The 18,516-nt window shown below is 57.6% G+C and overlaps 2 protein-coding genes across 2 annotated transcripts in view; one reads left to right on the top strand and one right to left on the bottom strand.

Annotated features, from left to right (window-relative positions):
- The window catches only part of EVC (EvC ciliary complex subunit 1), a 60,516-nt gene extending 51,228 nt beyond the window's left edge, over positions 1 to 9,288 (top strand). The window contains exons 17-21 of the mRNA XM_066384390.1: positions 1,349 to 1,460; positions 4,567 to 4,693; positions 5,824 to 5,917; positions 6,581 to 6,692; positions 6,810 to 9,288. Coding sequence (XP_066240487.1) covers positions 1,349 to 1,460; positions 4,567 to 4,693; positions 5,824 to 5,917; positions 6,581 to 6,692; positions 6,810 to 6,891 — 527 coding nt within the window. The 3' untranslated portion in view covers positions 6,892 to 9,288. The remainder of the gene's footprint in view (positions 1 to 1,348; positions 1,461 to 4,566; positions 4,694 to 5,823; positions 5,918 to 6,580; positions 6,693 to 6,809) is intronic.
- A 78-nt stretch (positions 9,289 to 9,366) lies between these two features.
- CRMP1 (collapsin response mediator protein 1) overlaps positions 9,367 to 18,516 on the bottom strand; it is a 29,614-nt gene continuing 20,464 nt past the window's right edge. Inside the window, exons 8-10 of the mRNA XM_066384391.1 lie at positions 13,898 to 14,077; positions 12,401 to 12,566; positions 9,367 to 9,459 (exon numbers count right to left, since the gene is read on the bottom strand). Coding sequence (XP_066240488.1) covers positions 9,368 to 9,459; positions 12,401 to 12,566; positions 13,898 to 14,077 — 438 coding nt within the window. The 3' untranslated portion in view covers position 9,367. The remainder of the gene's footprint in view (positions 9,460 to 12,400; positions 12,567 to 13,897; positions 14,078 to 18,516) is intronic.

Here is an 18,516-nt window from a genome sequence, read left to right as displayed (position 1 = left end):
CAGCTAGTCAGGAGTCACAGCTAGTCAGGTGTCACAGTCAGATGTCACAGCTAGTCAGGAGTCACAGCTAGTCATACGTCACAGCTAGTCAGGCGTCACAGCTAGTCAGATGTCACAGCTAGTCAGGCGTCACAGCTAGTCAGGAGTCACAGCTAGTCAGGCGTCACAGCTAGTCAGGAGTCACAGCTAGTCAGGTGTCATAGTCAGATGTCACAGCTAGTCATACGTCACAGCTAGTCAGGAGTCACAGCTAGTCAGGAGTCACAGCTAGTCGGGTGTCACAGCTAGTCAGGTGTCACAGCTAGTCAGGAGTCACAGCTAGTCGGGTGTCACAGCTAGTCAGGTGTCACAGCTAGTCAGGAGTCACAGCTAGTCAAGTGTCATAGCTAGTCAGGAATCACAGCTAGTCGGGTGTCACAGCTAGTCGGGTGTCATAGCTAGTCAGGAGTCACAGCTAGTCAGGCATCACAGCTAGTCAGGAGTCACAGCTAGTCAAGTGTCATAGCTAGTCGGGTGTGGCAGCTGATCAGGTGGAAGCACGTTCTGATACGCAGTCCCATGCACCTCGGACCTCCGAGGTGAACTTCCCACGTCCTCAGAAAGCACCCATTTCCGCCCCCACGTCTGCAAAGGGAACAGCCCTTGGCACACACACTGCTCTGCGTGTCGGACCCTGTCTGCTCTCTCGCGTGGGGTTTGGCTGTTTGGGTTTGGCTGTGAGTGTTGGATCTTCCTTGCAGGCCTCCCCTTTCTCCAATGCGGGCGGTTGGAGGCGAGCATGGCTCTTTTTTTTTTTTTTTTTTTTTTGTATTTTTCTGAACTTGGAAACCGGGAGGCAGTCAGACAGACTCCCGCATGCACCCGACCGGGATCCACCCGTCATGCCCACCAGGGGGCAATGCTCTGCCGCAATCAGAGCCATTCTAGCGCCTGAGGCAGAGGCCACAGAGCCATCCCCAGTGCCCAGGCCATCCTTGCTCCAATGGAGCCTCGGCTGCGGGAGGGGAAGAGAGAGACAGAGAAGAAGGAGAGGGGGAGGGGTGGAGAAGCAGATGGGCGCTTCTCCTGTGTGCCCTGGCTGGGAATCGAACCCGGGACTCCCGCACGCCAGGCCGACGCTCTACCACTGAGCCAACCGGCCAGGGCCTTGAGCCCGGCTCTTTCCTGCTGGGACGCCGCTCTGTGACGGAAGCCACAGTGGCCTCAGCCACCAAGCCCTCGTGGGGCCGGCACCAGGGCCCTCTTTGCCAGCAGCTGTGTCCTGCCGATCTTTGTGCCCAGCGCCAACCCGCCCTGGCACAGAGCCGGCCCCTCCCTCCGGCCCCTGACCGGGTGTCGTATGTTCTAGGAGAGAGAGTGGAAAGCTACAAGCTGCAGAAGAAGCGAGAACTCGGCGGCCCTGCGTCGGGGGACAAGGTGGCGGGTGGAGCTGACGCAGCGCCCCAGGGCGTCCACCAGAGGTGAGGTCTCCACCGGGGGCACACGCGGCCCCGCACGCCACGACTCTCCCCCAGCCTCGGACGGGGACGCGGCCTGCAGGCGCTGCCACCTCCCCCTGGCCGCCTGGAGGCCCAGGAGCCCTGCCCGCTCCCGGCTCCACACGCGGCCCCTGCAGGGCGGGCGCAGGGCGCGAGCCCCTCCACTGTGGCCGTGGCTCCGTATCTAGCTCTAAGTGGCGTCACAGCCCTGACAGGGCACCGCCCCCGCGCTCTCACCTTGGGGTGGTCCCCTCGGAGCGGACCCTGGCCTGAGCACCGGGGGCAGGTGGTCGATGGGCCGGGACCCCAGGAAGCCAGGGGGCAGCAGCAGGTGAGGCAGACGGTGCCTCCACTGCAGCGTCAGAGCGACCCACCGACCCGCCCAGGGTAGCTGGCTTCCCCATGGTTCTGCGGGTCAGAAGCCTGGGCGGGTGCGGCGGCTTCCTCCCAGTCCCGCATGGCCAGGGTCCAGGTGTCCGCCGGCCGGGCTCTGACCGGAGGCGCCGGGCAGTCTCACCAGGCTCGCTCAGGCAGCTGGCAGATGCCAGCACCGTGCAGAACTGCAGCCCCTCTTTCCTGAGGCTGTTAGCTGGGGTCCCCCGACCTCCTGGAGGCCTCTCCCTGGCCGCTGCACGTAGCCGCCGCCTCCGGTGCGGCAAGGCCTGGCCACAGCGGGGGTGTCGGCCGCCTTCTCCCGCCTGCCAGTCTCCAGTGCAGCCCGGGCGACGCCTCTGCTGTCAGGGCCGCAGCCATCGGGCCCCACCCGCAGAGGCTGCACCTTGCAGGCGTCACCCTAACGGGACCGCAGAGCCCCGTTGCTGTGTGACGTAACGTCTGCACAGGTGTCAGGGGTTAGGTCGTGGATGGCTGTGGGGGGACATCGTGTGGCCTACCACGACGGGAAAAAGCCAGTACCCCCGGGATAATGAGGGGTTTCCAGGGCAACAGAGGCTCAGAGCACCGACCTCAGCGGTATCACAGCGAGTCGTCCCGTACCTGCCCTCCCCAGCTCAGGGTGGGGCTCTGTGAGGGCAGGACTGGGAGTCTCACTCACGCCCGTGTCCTCCAGACCCAGCACAGAACCTGGCCACCCAGAGGTGCTCGTCTGCGTGAGCAATGAGTGGATGGGTGGGTGGATGGATGAGGGATGGATGATGGATGCATGGATGGGTGGGTGGGTGGATGGATGAGGGATGGATGGATGGATGGATGCATGCATTGCATGGATGGATGGATGGATGGATGAGTAGGTGGATGGATGGATGGATGGATGGATGGATCTATGGATGGATCTATGGATGGATGCATACGTGGCTGCATGGACCGTGGGGTCCTGTAGGATGTATAGGAGTTCACCAGGCACATAGATGAGAAGCGAGCTATCACTGGCAGCAGGAAGAGCGTGAGGCAGAAGCAGGGTGGAATTTCACGCCCTCAGGCACGCACCCTTCTTGGCCGGCTGCCTGTGATGTTAAAGGCGATTTCTGCCTTCAAGTCTGGAAATTCAGCTCCTTTTAGAAAATCAGCCGCAGAAGACTGGGGAGAAGGAGGCAGAGAGTAACCCTGGAAGCAGGGTGGATGGGCCGGAACGTTCCTGTTTGTGGAGGCCAGAGGACCGTCAGCCGAGGACGGACGGGGCTTCTCACACAGGCGCGGGGAGGTCTCTGGTCCCGGAGGCGAGGGGCTTTCCCAGGGTCAGCAGCCCGCTCTCTGCTCGCTCTGCCCCCACCACCCAGAGGGTCTGGTCCCGGAGGCGAGGGGCTTTCTCAGGGTCAGCAGCCCGCTCTCTGCCCCGCTCTCTGCCCCGCTCTCTGCCCGCTCTGCCCCCACCACCCAGAGGGTCTGGTCCCGGAGGCGAGGGGCTTTCCCAGGGTCAGCAGCCCGCTCTCTGCCCGCTCTGCCCCCACCACCCAGAGGGTCTGGTCCCGGAGGCGAGGGGCTTTCCCAGGGTCAGCAGCCCGCTCTCTGCCCCGCTCTCTGCCCCCACCACCCAGAGGGTCTGGTCCCGGAGGCGAGGGGCTTTCCCAGGGTCAGCAGCCCGCTCTCTGCCCGCTCTGCCCCCACCACCCAGAGGGTCTGGTCCCGGAGGCGAGGGGCTTTCTCAGGGTCAGCAGCCCGCTCTCTGCCCCGCTCTCTGCCCCGCTCTCTGCCCCGCTCTCTGCCCGCTCTGCCCCTACCACCCAGAGGGTCTGGTCCCGGAGGCGAGGGGCTTTCCCAGGGTCAGCAGCCCGCTCTCTGCCCCCACCACCCAGAGGGTCTGGTCCCGGAGGCGAGGGGCTTTCTCAGGGTCAGCAGCCCGCTCTCTGCCCCGCTCTCTGCCCGCTCTGCCCCCACCACCCAGAGGGTCTGGTCCCGGAGGCGAGGGGCTTTCTCAGGGTCAGCAGCCCGCTCTCTGCCCCGCTCTCTGCCCGCTCTGCCCCCACCACCCAGAGGGTCTGGTCCCGGAGGCGAGGGGCTTTCCCAGGGTCAGCAGCCCGCTCTCTGCCCCCACCACCCAGAGGGTCTGGTCCCGGAGGCGAGGGGCTTTCCCAGGGTCAGCAGCCCGCTCTCTGCCCCGCTCTCTGCCCCGCTCTCTGCCCCCACCACCCAGAGGGTCTGGCCTGTCTGACCCTGATTTCTTCTCAGACGCAGAATACCAGGAAAGGGGGTGTCCGTTTCCTAGAGGACAGGCTGGGGCAGTTCTGAACTTTTATATAAGGATGGGGCCTTCAGGAGAACACCCCCCACCCCGAGGTTAAGACAGTTTTCTCATAGAAGATGTCGCTTGTTGCTCCCGTCCCGCCCGTCCGAGGTCCTCTTGCCCCCGAAGTCTCTGCTCTCTGTCCTGCTGACGTCACCAAGCCGCCCCGAGAATCCCAGTGAAAAATGTGCCTGGGAGAGTCCGTAAGCCCCAGAGAGTCAGTCACTGTTACGATGCGTCTGCCTGTTCGTGGAAGGGCTCTCGTGTGATCACAGTAAATTGTGGCCGTTCTTCACTCGTGCTCAAGGAAGGCCACCGGTCACTAATTGGCCCTCGGGAAAGGTCTGCGTTAGTCTCCGACCCCCCTGCCGGCCACGACAGCCTGATGGCCTTCGTCCCCTCTGCCAGGATGCGGGAGCAGCAGCAGAAGTTCCTGGCCCAGTTCACTGTCCACCGGCGCGTCCGCCTGGACACTCAGCAGCGGAAGGCGAGAGTCCTGGACCTTCTGGAAGCCCAGCTGGAGACCCAGCTGCAGGTGGGGGCCCGGGGAACAGGCCCGGGCAGGGCGGGCAGTGCGGGCAGTGCTTTAAAGAGGAGGGACTGGCGGAAGACTGGCCTCGCGATCAGCCGTCAGCCATGGGGCCTCCGGGAGGGGACGTCTCGGCCCGCGCCGAGTCTCACCGGCTGGTGACGTGTCAGCCTCGCGATCCACCCTGAGCCCAGAGGCGGGCGAGGCCGGGTGGACCCAGCGTGTCTGCAACGCCCGGGGCCGCCAGTTCCCCAGGCTCTACTTGTTCCTGCCTGGCGGGCGTCTCCCTGGGAGGGGAGGTCACCAGCACGTGGGTCCCAGTGTCTGGGTAACACTGTTGTCACTCAGGCAGGGCTGCTGGGGACTGAGGCTTGTACGTTACCTGGAGCCCCCAGGAAGCTCAGTCCTGTGAGAGAACGTGGGTATCTCAGCGCAGGACCAACTCATCGGTGTGTGATGACTGCGCGCGGCCGTAACGCAGACCCGCCGCTTCTCAGGAAAAAGCAAACAGTGTGTGTGGGAGGTGTGGTGGGGGTGCTGGCCCCTCGGTGTGCCCGCCTCCAGTGTGCACTGACGGTGGTGACGGTGACGAGGGTGGTGGGGACGGCAGCCGGCATTTATTAAGTGAGGGTGTGTTAGAGAGTCACTGAGCTCAGTGTCACCTGGGCCATCTGATGTCATCCTCCAGCCCAGGAGGGGGCTCCTGTGAGTCTCCCAGGTACAGGGGGGGAAACTGAGACTCCGAGGGGTTGAGTCACTGCCCAGATTCACAGGGTTAATAACCGGGGACTCCAGGTTCGTGCGGTCCCAGCACGGGGCTCAGGGGGGGAGCGCGGAGACTCGGACCTGACGTAGGCAGCCATGGCTGAGAGCCGGGTCAGGAGCTGCCTGCCGCCTCCGGGGCCTCCCACAGCGCCTCGCCTCAGTGTTCTTGTCTGGGCGACGGGGACCCACGGCCGGTGCGACTGAGGAGGGACAGTCACCTGGCAGGAGCTCGTTGCTGCCAGCTCCCTGGGTGCTGCGGGGGGCGTTCTCCTCCACGCCGGGGACACGCCCACCAGGCGCCCTGGGGCGGGTCAGCCTCACCCTGGCCACGGGGCAGGGAGGCCCCGCTGACCCTCTCGCTCTGCACCCAGGAGGCCGAGCAGAGCTTCATCGCTGAGCTGGCGGCCTTGGCCCGGGTGCCCCTGGCCGAAAGCAAACCGCTGTCGAGTAAGCGCGGACCACCAGGTACGTCGTCGTGGGAGGCCACGCGCCGCACGGGGTGGGGGAGAGGTTCTCCGGGCTGGGAATGTGGGTTCCAGTCCCACGTCCGCCACGACCTGAGCTGTGTGGCCTTGGGCCCCGTGCTTACGCTCCCTGGGCTTGTGTGTCCTTCTCTGGAAATGAGCAGCCTGGGTCAGGGCGCCCCGGGGAACCCCGCTTGCTCTCCCTCCGGCGGTCACTCTGATTCCCGGGCCTGCTGTTCCCCAGCTGTGCCTGACCTCTGACCCTGCCTCCCCACCTGTGCCACTCCTCCCCCGCCGGAGACAGTTCAGTGACGGCACGGGGTGACGTTGGGGAAGGGGCGGGAAGGGGCGTGACCGGACTCGGGTCTCTGAACACGAAGTCCGTGTGCTGGGGCCGTGTTCTCCGGTTCCTGCTGGGAGCCTGGCGGGCCTGAGATCCGGTCCCAGCCCTGCCACTTCGGGCCACGTGGCTCGGGACAGCACGTCAGCCCCGGGCCTCAGTCTCCTTACAGGTTAAATGGGTACAGTAGCAGTAAATGGGTACTACGTGCGTGCACACCTGCCCACGGAGACACTCGAGTCGGGCCAGGTTGGAAGGAGGCCGGGAGAAGCTGGCACTCGCCGAAAAGTCACAGCCAGTGTCTGGGTTCACGTGTCTTCACAGAGAAGCCCCTAAGGACCAAAAGGAAGAAGCCCCCGCTGCGGGAGAGAGGGGACCCCGGAGGGCCCAGCAATGATGACCCTGCGGCCGGGGAACACCCCTCAGCATCGCTCAGGTACAACAGGGCCCCCAGCTTAATGCCTGTGGGTCTTCGCGACCACCTACTGTGCGCCTGTGGACAGACCCGCCCTCCGAGTTCTGACCCCATGCATGCCGCCCGTGTTCTACGCAGCAAAAGGCCGAGCCAGCAGGACGGTGACGTCGGGGACGGTGAGAATTCCAAGAAGCTGCTCAAGAAGAGAAGCCACTTGTAGTTTGAGGCCTGACGTTGGGGACTGAAGCGGAAGGCCTGGTCTGAGTGTGCGGCCCCGCCCCGGCCGTGTGGCCGCAGGGGGACGTGGGGTCTCCTCTGGGCTCACAGGCCGCGGCGAGGGGCATGGCGACTGGGCGTTGAAGTGCCCGAAAAAGCCCAGATGCGTGTGGCAGACCCCGCTGACTGCGACAAGCAGGCACTCCGGTGCTTCTGTCCCCGGGGAGCTCTTCCTGGCTCTCTGCACCTCCTACCGCTATGCCTTCTGCCGCCGAACCCCCCTCCCCAGAGAGAGGTGGTCTCACTCCTGCCCTGGGCCCCTGGGCCGCGGGAGGGAGGGTCCAGGCATCGCTGCGGTGTTCTGGGTCGAGACTGTTCTCCATTCCCACCCTCCCGTCTCTCTGTCCCATGCCACTGGCTGCCACGGGCATCTTGTCAGGACCCCCGTCTGGGCTCAGCCCACAGCTGAGGCCTGGTCCCCGAGTCTCAGGGCCTGACCCAGGCGGCACCAGACAGCCCCCCCCTCCTAAGGGATGGTCCGGGCGCTCCGCTACCCCAGTGGGCAGTCCACATAAACCACTGCCCAGAGAGGGCTCCCCCTTCCGCAAAGAAAACTCTTTTCATCGAAATCAGGGGCCCTCAGCCACGGCTCTGTGGACACGCAGGGTGAGATCCTTCTGTTTGGGGAGGAGCGGGTGGTGTTTTGCGGGTGTTCACAGCACCCCTGGCCTCTTCCAGCAGATGCCAGTCGCATCCCCAGTGTGACAAGCAGAGAGGTCTCCAGACACTGCCCGATATTCCCTGGGGCCCTCACCCACGGCTCTGGGCCCATCCCCATGGAGAGAACTGTGTTTCCACGGATTCCCAGAATATGGTGGGCTCTAGGCCCCGGGAGCCACTATCTTGGGGATTTTCTGGACTATCGATGACCTGAACCTTTTATTTCTTATAACCTACATGTCCTGCCTCTTAGGCAGTGAAGAGTGGCTCCTGAACAGGAGAAGTGACCATGATAGTGACATCTTTCTTAACCTACCTGCAGCAGGCGCCTCCACCGGTCCTGACTGGTCCACAGACTGGATTTCCGAAGTTAACCACCAGCGCCCTCTTGTGGCAAAATAAAACATTTCATTCTGCAGAGTTGAATACATCCTCCTCCTCCTCCCTGCAGTGTTTTTGAGAGCTCTGTGTACATATAAAATAGTTACCATTTGGGGGTCACATGGGTTCTCTGCACAGAGGCATTCTGGAGGCATGTGGCTCCCAGGAACATCTGATTTGGTGACAAGAGTATGGTCAAGGCAGTCATGCTGGCTGCCTCCGCCTTCACCGATCCAGCGTGGATCAGTGGATCACCGGTTTACTTCTTGGGTGTAGCTACCTTTAGCCCAAGGGAGTGTGTCACAGGTCACAAGCTCTGGGACCCTGCCCACCCTGACCCCCAGCTATGGCCCTGGGCAGGACTCTGGGTACTGACTTAAATGACAACACCCCACACAGGCCAGTGGGACACTTATTTTATTTTTCTCACAAGCTTTGAATTCAGAAATAAGAGCCACAGTAAGTCAGTTGTTAAGTAAAAATGGGGGTGATTACAAAGGAAAACTCTGTACAAAAACCGTTAAAAATCTGACTGCCCCGTCCACTTCCTTGGAGGGACAAGGACACAGGTAACTGGAAGCAGCCGTCACCCCCAGGGTCGTCAGCCCTTCATGGGGGGATGAGACCCCTTTCTGAGCACGTGAACCTGGCTCAGCCTGACGTCCACTGCTGGCTGGAAGGACACACAGACCAGAAAGACGCCAGGGCCAGTTACAAGCGCCCTGGAGACCAGGGTTTCTGACACAGGACACGGATGACAATTCTCCAAGCCCTCCCTGCTCTGTGAGAAGTCAGTCACAGATCCCAGTGGGGGTGGGGCGGGGTGGGGCGGGGCGGGCTTCCCTCCAGTGTAGACTTGGGACGGGCGGGGACACTGAGTAAACATCTTTGTGTTGAGAGTTTGGGGGTTTGCCCTGAGGGCCTGAGGTCTCGGCATTGTGTCGACATCGGTCCTCTGTGGTGTTCCGTCAGACGCGCTCACAGACTTGGCATACATAACTTAGTAACATGCATCGACTACCCTAGAACAGCTACAAGGATGCAAAGGAACCGCTCAGGAATCACGGCGCCTGGGGCGGAGCAGTGGAAGGGACGTTACAGACGAGGCGAGGGCCTGCGCGCACTCAGGCAGGCAACCAGACGCCGTGCTGGGCGTCGGCCTCCGCGTGAACACACAACTGTGGGGCGAGGAGTTTCCAAGCAAACATACCACACTAGTACCACTTCTTCCTAAACAGAAAAGGAAAGACCATCATTCCGTGTGCGCCCCACCCCCCCAATCAGTACCAAATAAAACTATGGGTCTGAAAAAACACTGATGGGGAAAGGAATGGACATTATTCCCAGAATCCTTCACTCTTGCTCATTCACTTGTCTGGTCAACCGAGGCTGGTGATGTTGGAGCGACCACCAGGGGGCGCCACGATGCGGTGGCCAGTGCGCCTGGGGTTATTGTCATCTATCTGGGCACCTGAAAGACACAAGAGCCCGTGAGCCACTTCCATCAGAGCTCCCCCTGCTGCTCCTGAGGGCTGGGTGCCGCCCTGGTCCCCGACCTTTGGGACGCTGAGCCCTTACCTCAGCCCGGTTCAGACTCCCCTCCCTGGGAAGACTCCCCGACCTCCACAGGGCTCACTGCTTTCTCCCCTGTGCCCCCTCAGGCCCCGGGGCGGCCCCCTCAGGCCCTGACCACACTGAGCTCTTCCTTGTCTGGTTTCACGTTCTCGAGACAGGTGGGTAAACGCTAGCTGAGGGCCTACTGTGTGCAGGCACAGACGGTCCTTAAACGTGTTGAGCTTAGAGAACACAATAGCACGAACAGGGCGTGTTTACGCCCAATTCACAGGAGAGGCGCTTGAGGCTGGGTGCACGCTTCTTGGGCGACATGCCTAGAGGGTGGGGAACCCAGGTCGGCACCGATGGGTTTCTATCCAGAACCCGAACTCCACCCACTGTCAGAGGGACACTCGGCCCAGGGCCTGAGCCTCCCATGGTGTTCTGTGTGTGGTGTGTGCTTGGGTGTGCATGTGTGTGCAGACGCGTGCGTTCATGTGTGCGTGTGTGTGAGCCGCTCAGACTGGAATCCCCCACCTCACCTGCGATGGGCAGATCTGGGGGAGGGGGCAGTGTCCTTTTTATTTTAAATCGGCAAAGCCAACCGTCCATTTTAATCGCGTGTGTTCTCTTGCACTTAAATAAAGATTCAAAATGCTGGCACGAAGCCCAGTGTCTGGTGCACAGTAAGCATGAATTAAATGGCTGGACCATGCCGGAAGGAGGGACGGTGTGCAGAAGGCTCCAGGGTCCTGGCAGGAGATCGAGGCTCCAGGACAAACCATGGCTGCCACTGGGGGGAGCTGGAATCACACACACTCCCCTCACAAAGTCTTACTTCCGTTTCTGTGAATTAAGAGGGGAGGCCCTTCCCCCGCGGCAGGACGTGAGCAGGGCAAGCCCCCGGGAACGGGGGTCGGAGTGCCGACCGGGGTTTCCTCTCCTAGTTTCGTTGGGTGACAGTGTATCTTCCCGGTAGTTTGGGGTTCTCCTAAAGGCCCAGAAACCTGGGCTACGGCTTACTGCCTTTCCCCCTCGTAACCACCAGTGCCTTCCTGGTGACACGTCAGCTTCTTTGAAAAACACCCACTGGACCAAAGGACACCAGTGAGGGGCCACAGAGGCACACTACACTCTGCGACGTCGCGTCACGCAGACAGGGAAAGGGACATCCGCGAAAGTCGTCCCTGGTGTCGGACAGTGTCTATGCTGTTGGGAGCAAACGAAGCAAACTGTCAAACGGCTGTATAGCTCGCCACGGGCCGTGCCGGGGGCCACAGAGAGCCAGGGAGGCGCCCCATCTCTGCTCTGCTGATGGAGCGTCCGATGAGAAACTCGAGGGGTGCTTAGGGTCTGTTTGTGCAAAAATACTAACGATCTGTGAACACGAGAATCCTCTCAGGGTACAAGAAGACGCTCTTGCAGGCAAGGCTCATGAACAGGGAGGTGGGCTGGCCGGGGGACAGAGGAGGGACCCCCGATCTATGTCCCCATGGCCTCACGGCTGAGCCAGGCCCCCCCTAAATGGATGCAAGGTCTGTGACCCCCGCAGTTGAAATTGCTATTTCACCTTCTCTCTCCCTGCCACGCCCTCTCTCTCTTCTGCTAAAGCATATCAGCTTTTCTGTCCCCCTGTCCTTCCTGCTGCTAGACCGGAGTCAGCAAACTAGGGCTCACTGACAAGACTCAGCCGCCGCCTCTTTTTTGTGTAGTCTACGATTTAGGAATAGTGCTTACATTTTTTTTTAATGGCCATTTGATATTTTATAGTATCTTGGCATTCAGAGCCCAAAATGTTTACTATCGGGCGGGCGCATTAAGAAAATGTTTGCTGACCCCTGGCACAGACTGAGGGCCGTCTTACTCATCTCTGAATTCTCAGAACTGAGCACGGCATATAGGCAAGCTTCCATCTCAAATAATACTCTGTGGGATGATCCCCAAGGTCCCGCCATGGGCATGCCTGCCCTCGTGTGGTAACCTTGTGAAACTGCAGGCACGTGTCCCGGGCCATCTGTCCTTTAGTCTGGGTGACCACGCCAGCCTCAGAATTTGCCCACACACATTTCGTGAGCACCAAGCCCTGGTTGTTTGACACTGAATGTATTTAAGGAAACGGGAATAACATCACTCCGCACACAGGGTTGTCGGGGAGAGGAAACAGTCACAAGCCCCCGCGGAGCGTGATTCGCTGCCGCCAAGTGGACGCGGTGAAGGCACGGCCAGCACAGAGAGGTGGCTCTCCGTCGCCACCCCATGTTAGCTCCACGGTAAGCGTGTAAGAATGCCCGAGTGTGCTCAAGGCTGAGCCGTCTCTGCAGTATTCACTGAGCCGGGGTCGGGGTCTCTGCGCTGCCCCGGGGGCCTCAGCTTTCTGCCACCCGGTCCCGAGGGTCCCGCTCGGGCAAGAGGTGAAGGAGTCCCCAGCCCCCTCCTCACGGCGGGCCTCTGGGGGTCCCCAGTCCCGCTCGGACAAGAGGTGGAGGAGTCCCCAGCCCCCTCCTCGCTGTGGGCCTCTGGGGGTCCCCGGCCCCCTCCTCATGGCAGGCCTCTGGGGGTCCCCGGTCCCCTCCTCGCTGCAGGCCTCTGGGGGTCCCCGGTCCCCTCCTCACTGCGGGCCTCTGGGGGTCCCCGGTCCCCTCCTCATGGCAGGCCTCTGGGGGTCCCCGATCCCCTCCTCGCTGCGGGCCTCTGGGGGTCCCCGGTCCCCTCCTCACTGCGGGCCTCTGGGGGTCCCCGATCCCCTCCTCGCTGCAGGCCTCTGGGGGTCCCCAGTCCCCTCCTCGCTGTGGGCCTCTGGGGGTCCCCGGTCCCCTCCTCACTGCGGGCACGGTGCCTCGGCCACCGTGGCCCCTTACCTGATAGGCTGAAGTTGGACTGGTGGAGGTTCCTGATGGGCGGAGGCTGGTGTTTGGAAGGCGAGGATTTGGCAGAAGGAGCAGGGGTGGCATATTTGGGTGTGGCGGGCACCTCGTACACGGGACCGTCGTACATGCCCCTGGGAACCCCTTGCAATCCAGAGACCTAAACAGAGGGAGGGATGGGCGGCTGACGGACAAGATGCACGCGTGCCTTCTCGTTCAGAGCCCTGCGGGCAGGACAGTGACCAGAGGTCGCCTCAGGGACACGCACACACATACACCCCCCACACACACTCACTCCACATGCACACATCTGCACACACACGCACATGCATAACACATCACACACATCCACCCAATCCAACACACATAAAGACCTGCACACATATATACACACACTGCACATGCATCCACACAATCCAACACACATAAAGACCTGCACACATATATACACACACCACCCATGCATCCACCCAATCCAACACACATAAAGACCTGCACACATATATACACACACTGCACATGCATCCACACAATCCAACACACATAAAGACCTGCACACATATATACACACACTGCACATGCATCCACCCAATCCAACACACATAAAGACCTGCACACATATATACACACACCACACATGCATCCACACAATCCAACACACATAAAGACCTGCACACATATATACACACACCACCCATGCATCCACACAATCCAACACACACATAAAGACATATGCACACGTGCATGGGCACACGTATATGCACACGTGCATGGGCACACACACACACTCCCACACATCATACACACACATGCGTGCACACACGGGTGTATACACACACACACACACAAGCTGGCTTCCTAGCGAACATCAGCCCTTTAATGTGGAGTGCAGGTTGTCATGGTGATGGGAGGGACCCAATCAGGGGAGACAATGGACCACGAGTGGGCAGGCTTCCTCCCGAGCTGGACCAGAGATGGGCGGAGCCTACCCCATGCCCTTTGACTTCCCAAGGTCATTGCTAAGCCCACACCGGCACATGTGCCACTCCAAGGAGAAGAGGGAAAGACAGGTGCAGAATGGAAGGGGTGGGGGAGGGGATAAGAGGGTGACCAGTCATCCCTCAAGGTGGCTAGGGCTTGTTCATTTTACTAAAAAGGCAAGGCTCTGGGCTCACAGCTCTCCCACCGCGTGACGCTGGTCAGTGAGTGTGTCACCGCCTTGAGCACCAGGGCTCTGAGCTGCACCAGGACGGCGGTGGCTCCTCCCAGGGGCTGAGGCTGTGCCCCAAGTCAGGTGCACCCAGCAGCCCTCCCACCCCCACGCGGGCACACTTCTTTACGGCTCACGAAGCCCCGGGACCCCCAGGCCTGGCTCTGACCCCAACCCTGAGGCGCAGGCAGGACAGCGTCCCAGTGCAGTGACACTCGAGCAGAGGGAGGCTCACACGGCGGTGCCGCCTGCGACCCGCCCGCAGGGACCCCGACACGCACCTTGCTCCTGATCCTGACGCGCTGGTAGAGGTGCTCGGGGAACGGCTTCCGCGGGATGAAGCGGCCCATGCCCTTGTTGACGCCCATGTTGCCGTCCTCGAAGACGATCTTGCCCTGGCTGATGACCAGCAGCGGGGAGCCGTGGCACTCCATGCCCTCGAAGATGTTGTACTCCACCGCCTGCCAGCGAGAGCCACGGCTGTGCCCTCCCAGCTGCCCGCACGGCCACGCGGCCACGAATGGCGACCCTGCCCGACCCCAGACCGCAGGCATTTCCCACGGGTCCTTCTCGGGAGACATCCTCTCTCGGAGGATGACAAGCGAGCCCTCGCTACTGGGCATGCAGGTCAGGGGTGGACTCCTGTCATCAAACTAACACTGTCTGAAATGGCGTGAGTGTGAGGGGCCCCTGCAGTCAGGCAGCAACAGGCTGCTCTCACGATCACAGACATGTCTGTGACTTTTTTTTTGTATTTTTCTGAAGTTAGAAACAGGGAGGCAGTCAGACAGACTCCCGCATGCACCCGACCGGGATCCACCCGGCACGCCCACCAGCGGCGATGCTCTGCCCACCAGGGGGCGATGCTCTGCCCATCTGGGGCGTTGCTCTGTTGCAACCAGAGCCACTCTAGCGCCTGAGGCAGAGGCCACAGAGCCATCCTCAGCGCCCGGGCCAACTTTGCTCCAATGGAGCCATGGCTGCGAGAGGGGAAGAGAGAGAGAGAAAGGAGAGGGGGAGGGGTGGAGAAGCAGATGGGCGCTTCTCCTGTGTGCCCTGGCCGGGAATCTAACCAGGACTCCTGCACGCCAGGCCGACGCTCTACCACTGAGCCAACCGGCCAGGGCCGTCTGTGACTTTTTAAAGATATATTTTCTTTAGGATAGGACAGTTTTCTAAAACTAAAGCACTGGGTCACGGGACATGAGCTTTCTAAGGCTCTCGTTGTCTATGGCCAAATTACATTCTGACCGTGTCGGACCGACAGACAGAACATCGGGCGTGGGCGAGAGACACGTCAGTACTTCCTATTTACGAAATCCCCTCTGTTGTGGACCGTTATTGGCAAAAAGCCATTATAGATTTGAGGCTTGGCAGGGGGCTAAGTTCTCCCCCCTCCATCTCCATATTTGGCTTTGATGCTGAGTGTTTGCACCCACTCCACTTGTTTCCTTGGGTTGCAGGAAGCAATATACATGCCCTTCCTCTGACTCTTTGTTTCAGATCTTTGTAAATTTCACTAATGTATCCTGTTTTTGCCTTGGGAGAGTTCCTGTCTTAGCCTTTGATGTGCAATTTTGTATCAGGGTCCTTGATTTGCATAGGTCTATATAATAAAGCGAACTGGGGCTATGAGGCACTCAGATACTGCCAGGCAGTTTGAAGAGTCCTCCTGGTCCCATCGGTTTTGTTTTGACAAGTGTGTTTCCTCAATTCTGCACCGTTATTTGGAACCGCGCTGGTCTGCGGCAAGTGGTGCCCGAACAGGGACTTGAGTATGAGTACAAGGAAACTAAAACTGAAGGAAGGTGACGGAACTCCCCAAAGTGAAGTGCGCACAGTGAGTAAAGAAAGTTTTTGGGGAAAGTGTAGTTGGGAGTAAAAGAATATGGGACAGATAGGGTCAAAAGTAAGGGACCTTTATGTAGAAATGTTTCCGTATGAAGCCAAATTGTTGTCTGAAGAGTATCAGGGTAAGCCGGAAACAGAGGGATGTGAATACGAGGATAATTTGGAGTCTGAGGATGACAGGGGGGGATGAAAAATCTGTGGCTATGGCTGCCTTAGCCGCGGGGCCTCCGCTGCCCTCAGCTCCTTCCTACATTCAACCCTCTGCTCCTCCGTTCCCTTACCGGGCTGATTCCATAGTCTATAGCTCAAAATCTGGGAAATCCCCTCTCCAACAATCTATAGACCAGGCTCGAAATGTAGGGGAAACAATAAATGATGGCTTTACCCGTTTTCCTGTTGTAGAAATACAGGATGATACAGGGAGACTAGTGCGAGAACATGAACCTGTACCCTTTAGAACTCTGAAAGAGCTTAAACTTGCTTGTGTTCAGTATGGGCCTACTGCCCCTTTATCACTTGGTTTATTAGATACTATTAGGGCAAAGGCTCTTCCCCCAAATGACTGGAAGGTGATTGCTTGTGCTTGGCTCTCTGGGGGTAATTATTTGCTATGGAAGTTGGACTTTCATGAAGGGGCTGTTGAGGTAGGAGAAAAATCTCAGCATAGTCAACCTGAGCCACCGGTTACAGCAACTATAGAATTTGAGAATGGATAGGAGATTCAGGTATTAGGAAAGTTACAGCTTTTCCTGTCATGATCTGATTTTCTTTAATGTTTTAACTATGATCTTCTTAACTATCATTTTGTTTCTTGTTCTTTGCCTGGAGGTTGAGGCAGGGGACCTGTGTTGGATCTGACTATGGAAAATATCCCAGCAGCTGCCGAGAGCAAATTTTCTCGGGGAGATTTTGTTTAGTCACATCCTTCAGTCCCTCTGTCAGAAAATGCCCTGACTAATAACAGGCAGGCATCTTTCTAATCTGGATGTGCTCTGAAATCCTGGGTTTCTCTCTGGTTTGTCTGGTTCGTCTAATTCTTGTCTCTGTTTAGTCTTTGTTTAATGTTGTCAAAATGTGTCTGTTTTTAAGGCCTGAATTAAGTTTGTTTTTGCATGCAAAAATTGGAAATGCTGACTAATATTTAGAAAAAATGGGGTGTTTTTAGAACTTGTAAGGAGCACTCATTTAAATTTAAAAAGAATAGAATGTAGATCCTTAAGTCTTACTGATTTGGTTAGTGCATTGTGAGGTGTATTCAGAGTTAGAAGCAAAATAGCAACTTAAGTAGGAAACACCTGCAAATCTTCTTTGTCATGCTCTTTTTTACTTTAAGTTTTTTGAATACTGACATACAGGGTCATTCAGCAGCAGAGAGACTCTGGAACCCTGCAAGGAAAGCCTTCCCTGAAGTGCGATGGAGGGACCCGCTCACAGGAATCTGGCAAGGGCCAGACCCTGTTCTCTTATGGGGCCGAGGATATGTGTTGTGTTTTTCCTAGGTCTGCTGAAGCTCCTCGGTGGATCCCTGAACGACTGGTGAGACACCATGATTCTAGATGAGAGACTCACTTCACAAGAGCAATTGTATGAGGCTTATTTTACTACGCTCTCTTCCCTTTCTCAATTATTATCTAATTTTTTAAATGTTGTAGACCATTTTATTTCTTTTCTGAATCTCTAAAACCCCAGGTTTCACTCTTGATTTGTGTGATTGTATGTGAAGTCTTTGTATAATGTCTAAGTGTTTTTGTTTATAAGGCCTGAATTAAGTCCTTACATGAAAAGTAATAATAATAGTTTTGGAAGTGCCGGCTCTAGTATTGAAAACAAAATGGGGATAATTTCATTTCCCTATATAAATATAATTTTGTTTGGAATAAGTAAAGCACGCACATTTTGGATCCAAAAGACTTGCTGGTTTGGCCAGGCTGCTCCAGGCCGCAAGTGAAAGGCTTGAAGCAGCATAGATTTACATAATAAAAGTGTAAAGATTTTTTTTTACTATAAGAGAATAATGAAGATCACACTGGGATTTTTCAGTTTTGATATGTACTCTTTAAGGTGCCTGTTAATTAATATTAAGGGGGTGTTTTGATAAGTGTGGGAATGCTGCTTGAAGGTGCATTTACTCTATTTTTGTTAAAAGTTAACAAAGTCAAGAATTTCTTGCAATCTTTGAAGTCAAAATATTGTAAAGTGTGCTTAACATTTGCTTGAAGATTCAATTGTAAATAATAAGAAAGGGGGGGAGTCATGTCCTGGAGCTCCTACAGGTCTACCTTGTTACGCTTTTTACTTCAAACAGTTTCTTTTGAATGCTGATGTATAAGAGATGCCAAATTTTTTGTCCTGCAAACTTCTACCCTCTTATTTGATTCCAGCTAATAACACTGTTTTGTCTTTTTCTGAATAGCTCCAGATATATAGGCAGATAGGGACCCTCAAGCCCCTCAGCAAGATCTTCTGAGCATGGCTTTTAAGGTACCAAGAGGCCGAAAAAGCCCAAAGGAGATCAGGTAAAATACTAGCTCTTGGCATACGCCCTCAAAGGCTCCAACGCTCCAACTGGAACTTCATCAGGGCCCTGCTTCAATAGTGGAAAGGATGGTCATTTGAGCCAAAGCCTGCCAGGCTTACATGCCTTTGCTGTGAGGAAGAAGGGACACACTGGAAGGTAGGCTTCCCCCTCACTCCTCTAAGGGAGGGTTCAGTCTCTTCCAGCCCTGCTCCAGCCACCTGTGACCTAACCTTGCCCAGAATACTGGGATTTGCCACTGAAGGCTAAAAGGTGCCCAGGGCTGTCGGCCCCTTCTACAACACTGTGGATGAGCCTGGGGTATTTCTTCCAAGTAGCCGGTAGACTGGTCTCATTTACACAAGGGCCATTTAACTATATCTTGCCTGAATATTCAGGGGTTTTTTTCTTCCATCGAAGATCTCTGTTGTGGGTATTGATAGTCTTGTTTTCTGCTGCTTTGTTTAATATATAGTCTTTCCTTTATTCCTCCTGCCTCAATGCCCCACTCATATTTTAGGCTAGGGCCTACTC

This window comes from Saccopteryx leptura, chromosome 5 (assembly GCF_036850995.1).
Source record: "Saccopteryx leptura isolate mSacLep1 chromosome 5, mSacLep1_pri_phased_curated, whole genome shotgun sequence".
Taxonomy (NCBI): Eukaryota; Metazoa; Chordata; class Mammalia; order Chiroptera; family Emballonuridae; genus Saccopteryx; species Saccopteryx leptura.
This window is presented reverse-complemented; position numbering and strand designations above follow the sequence as displayed.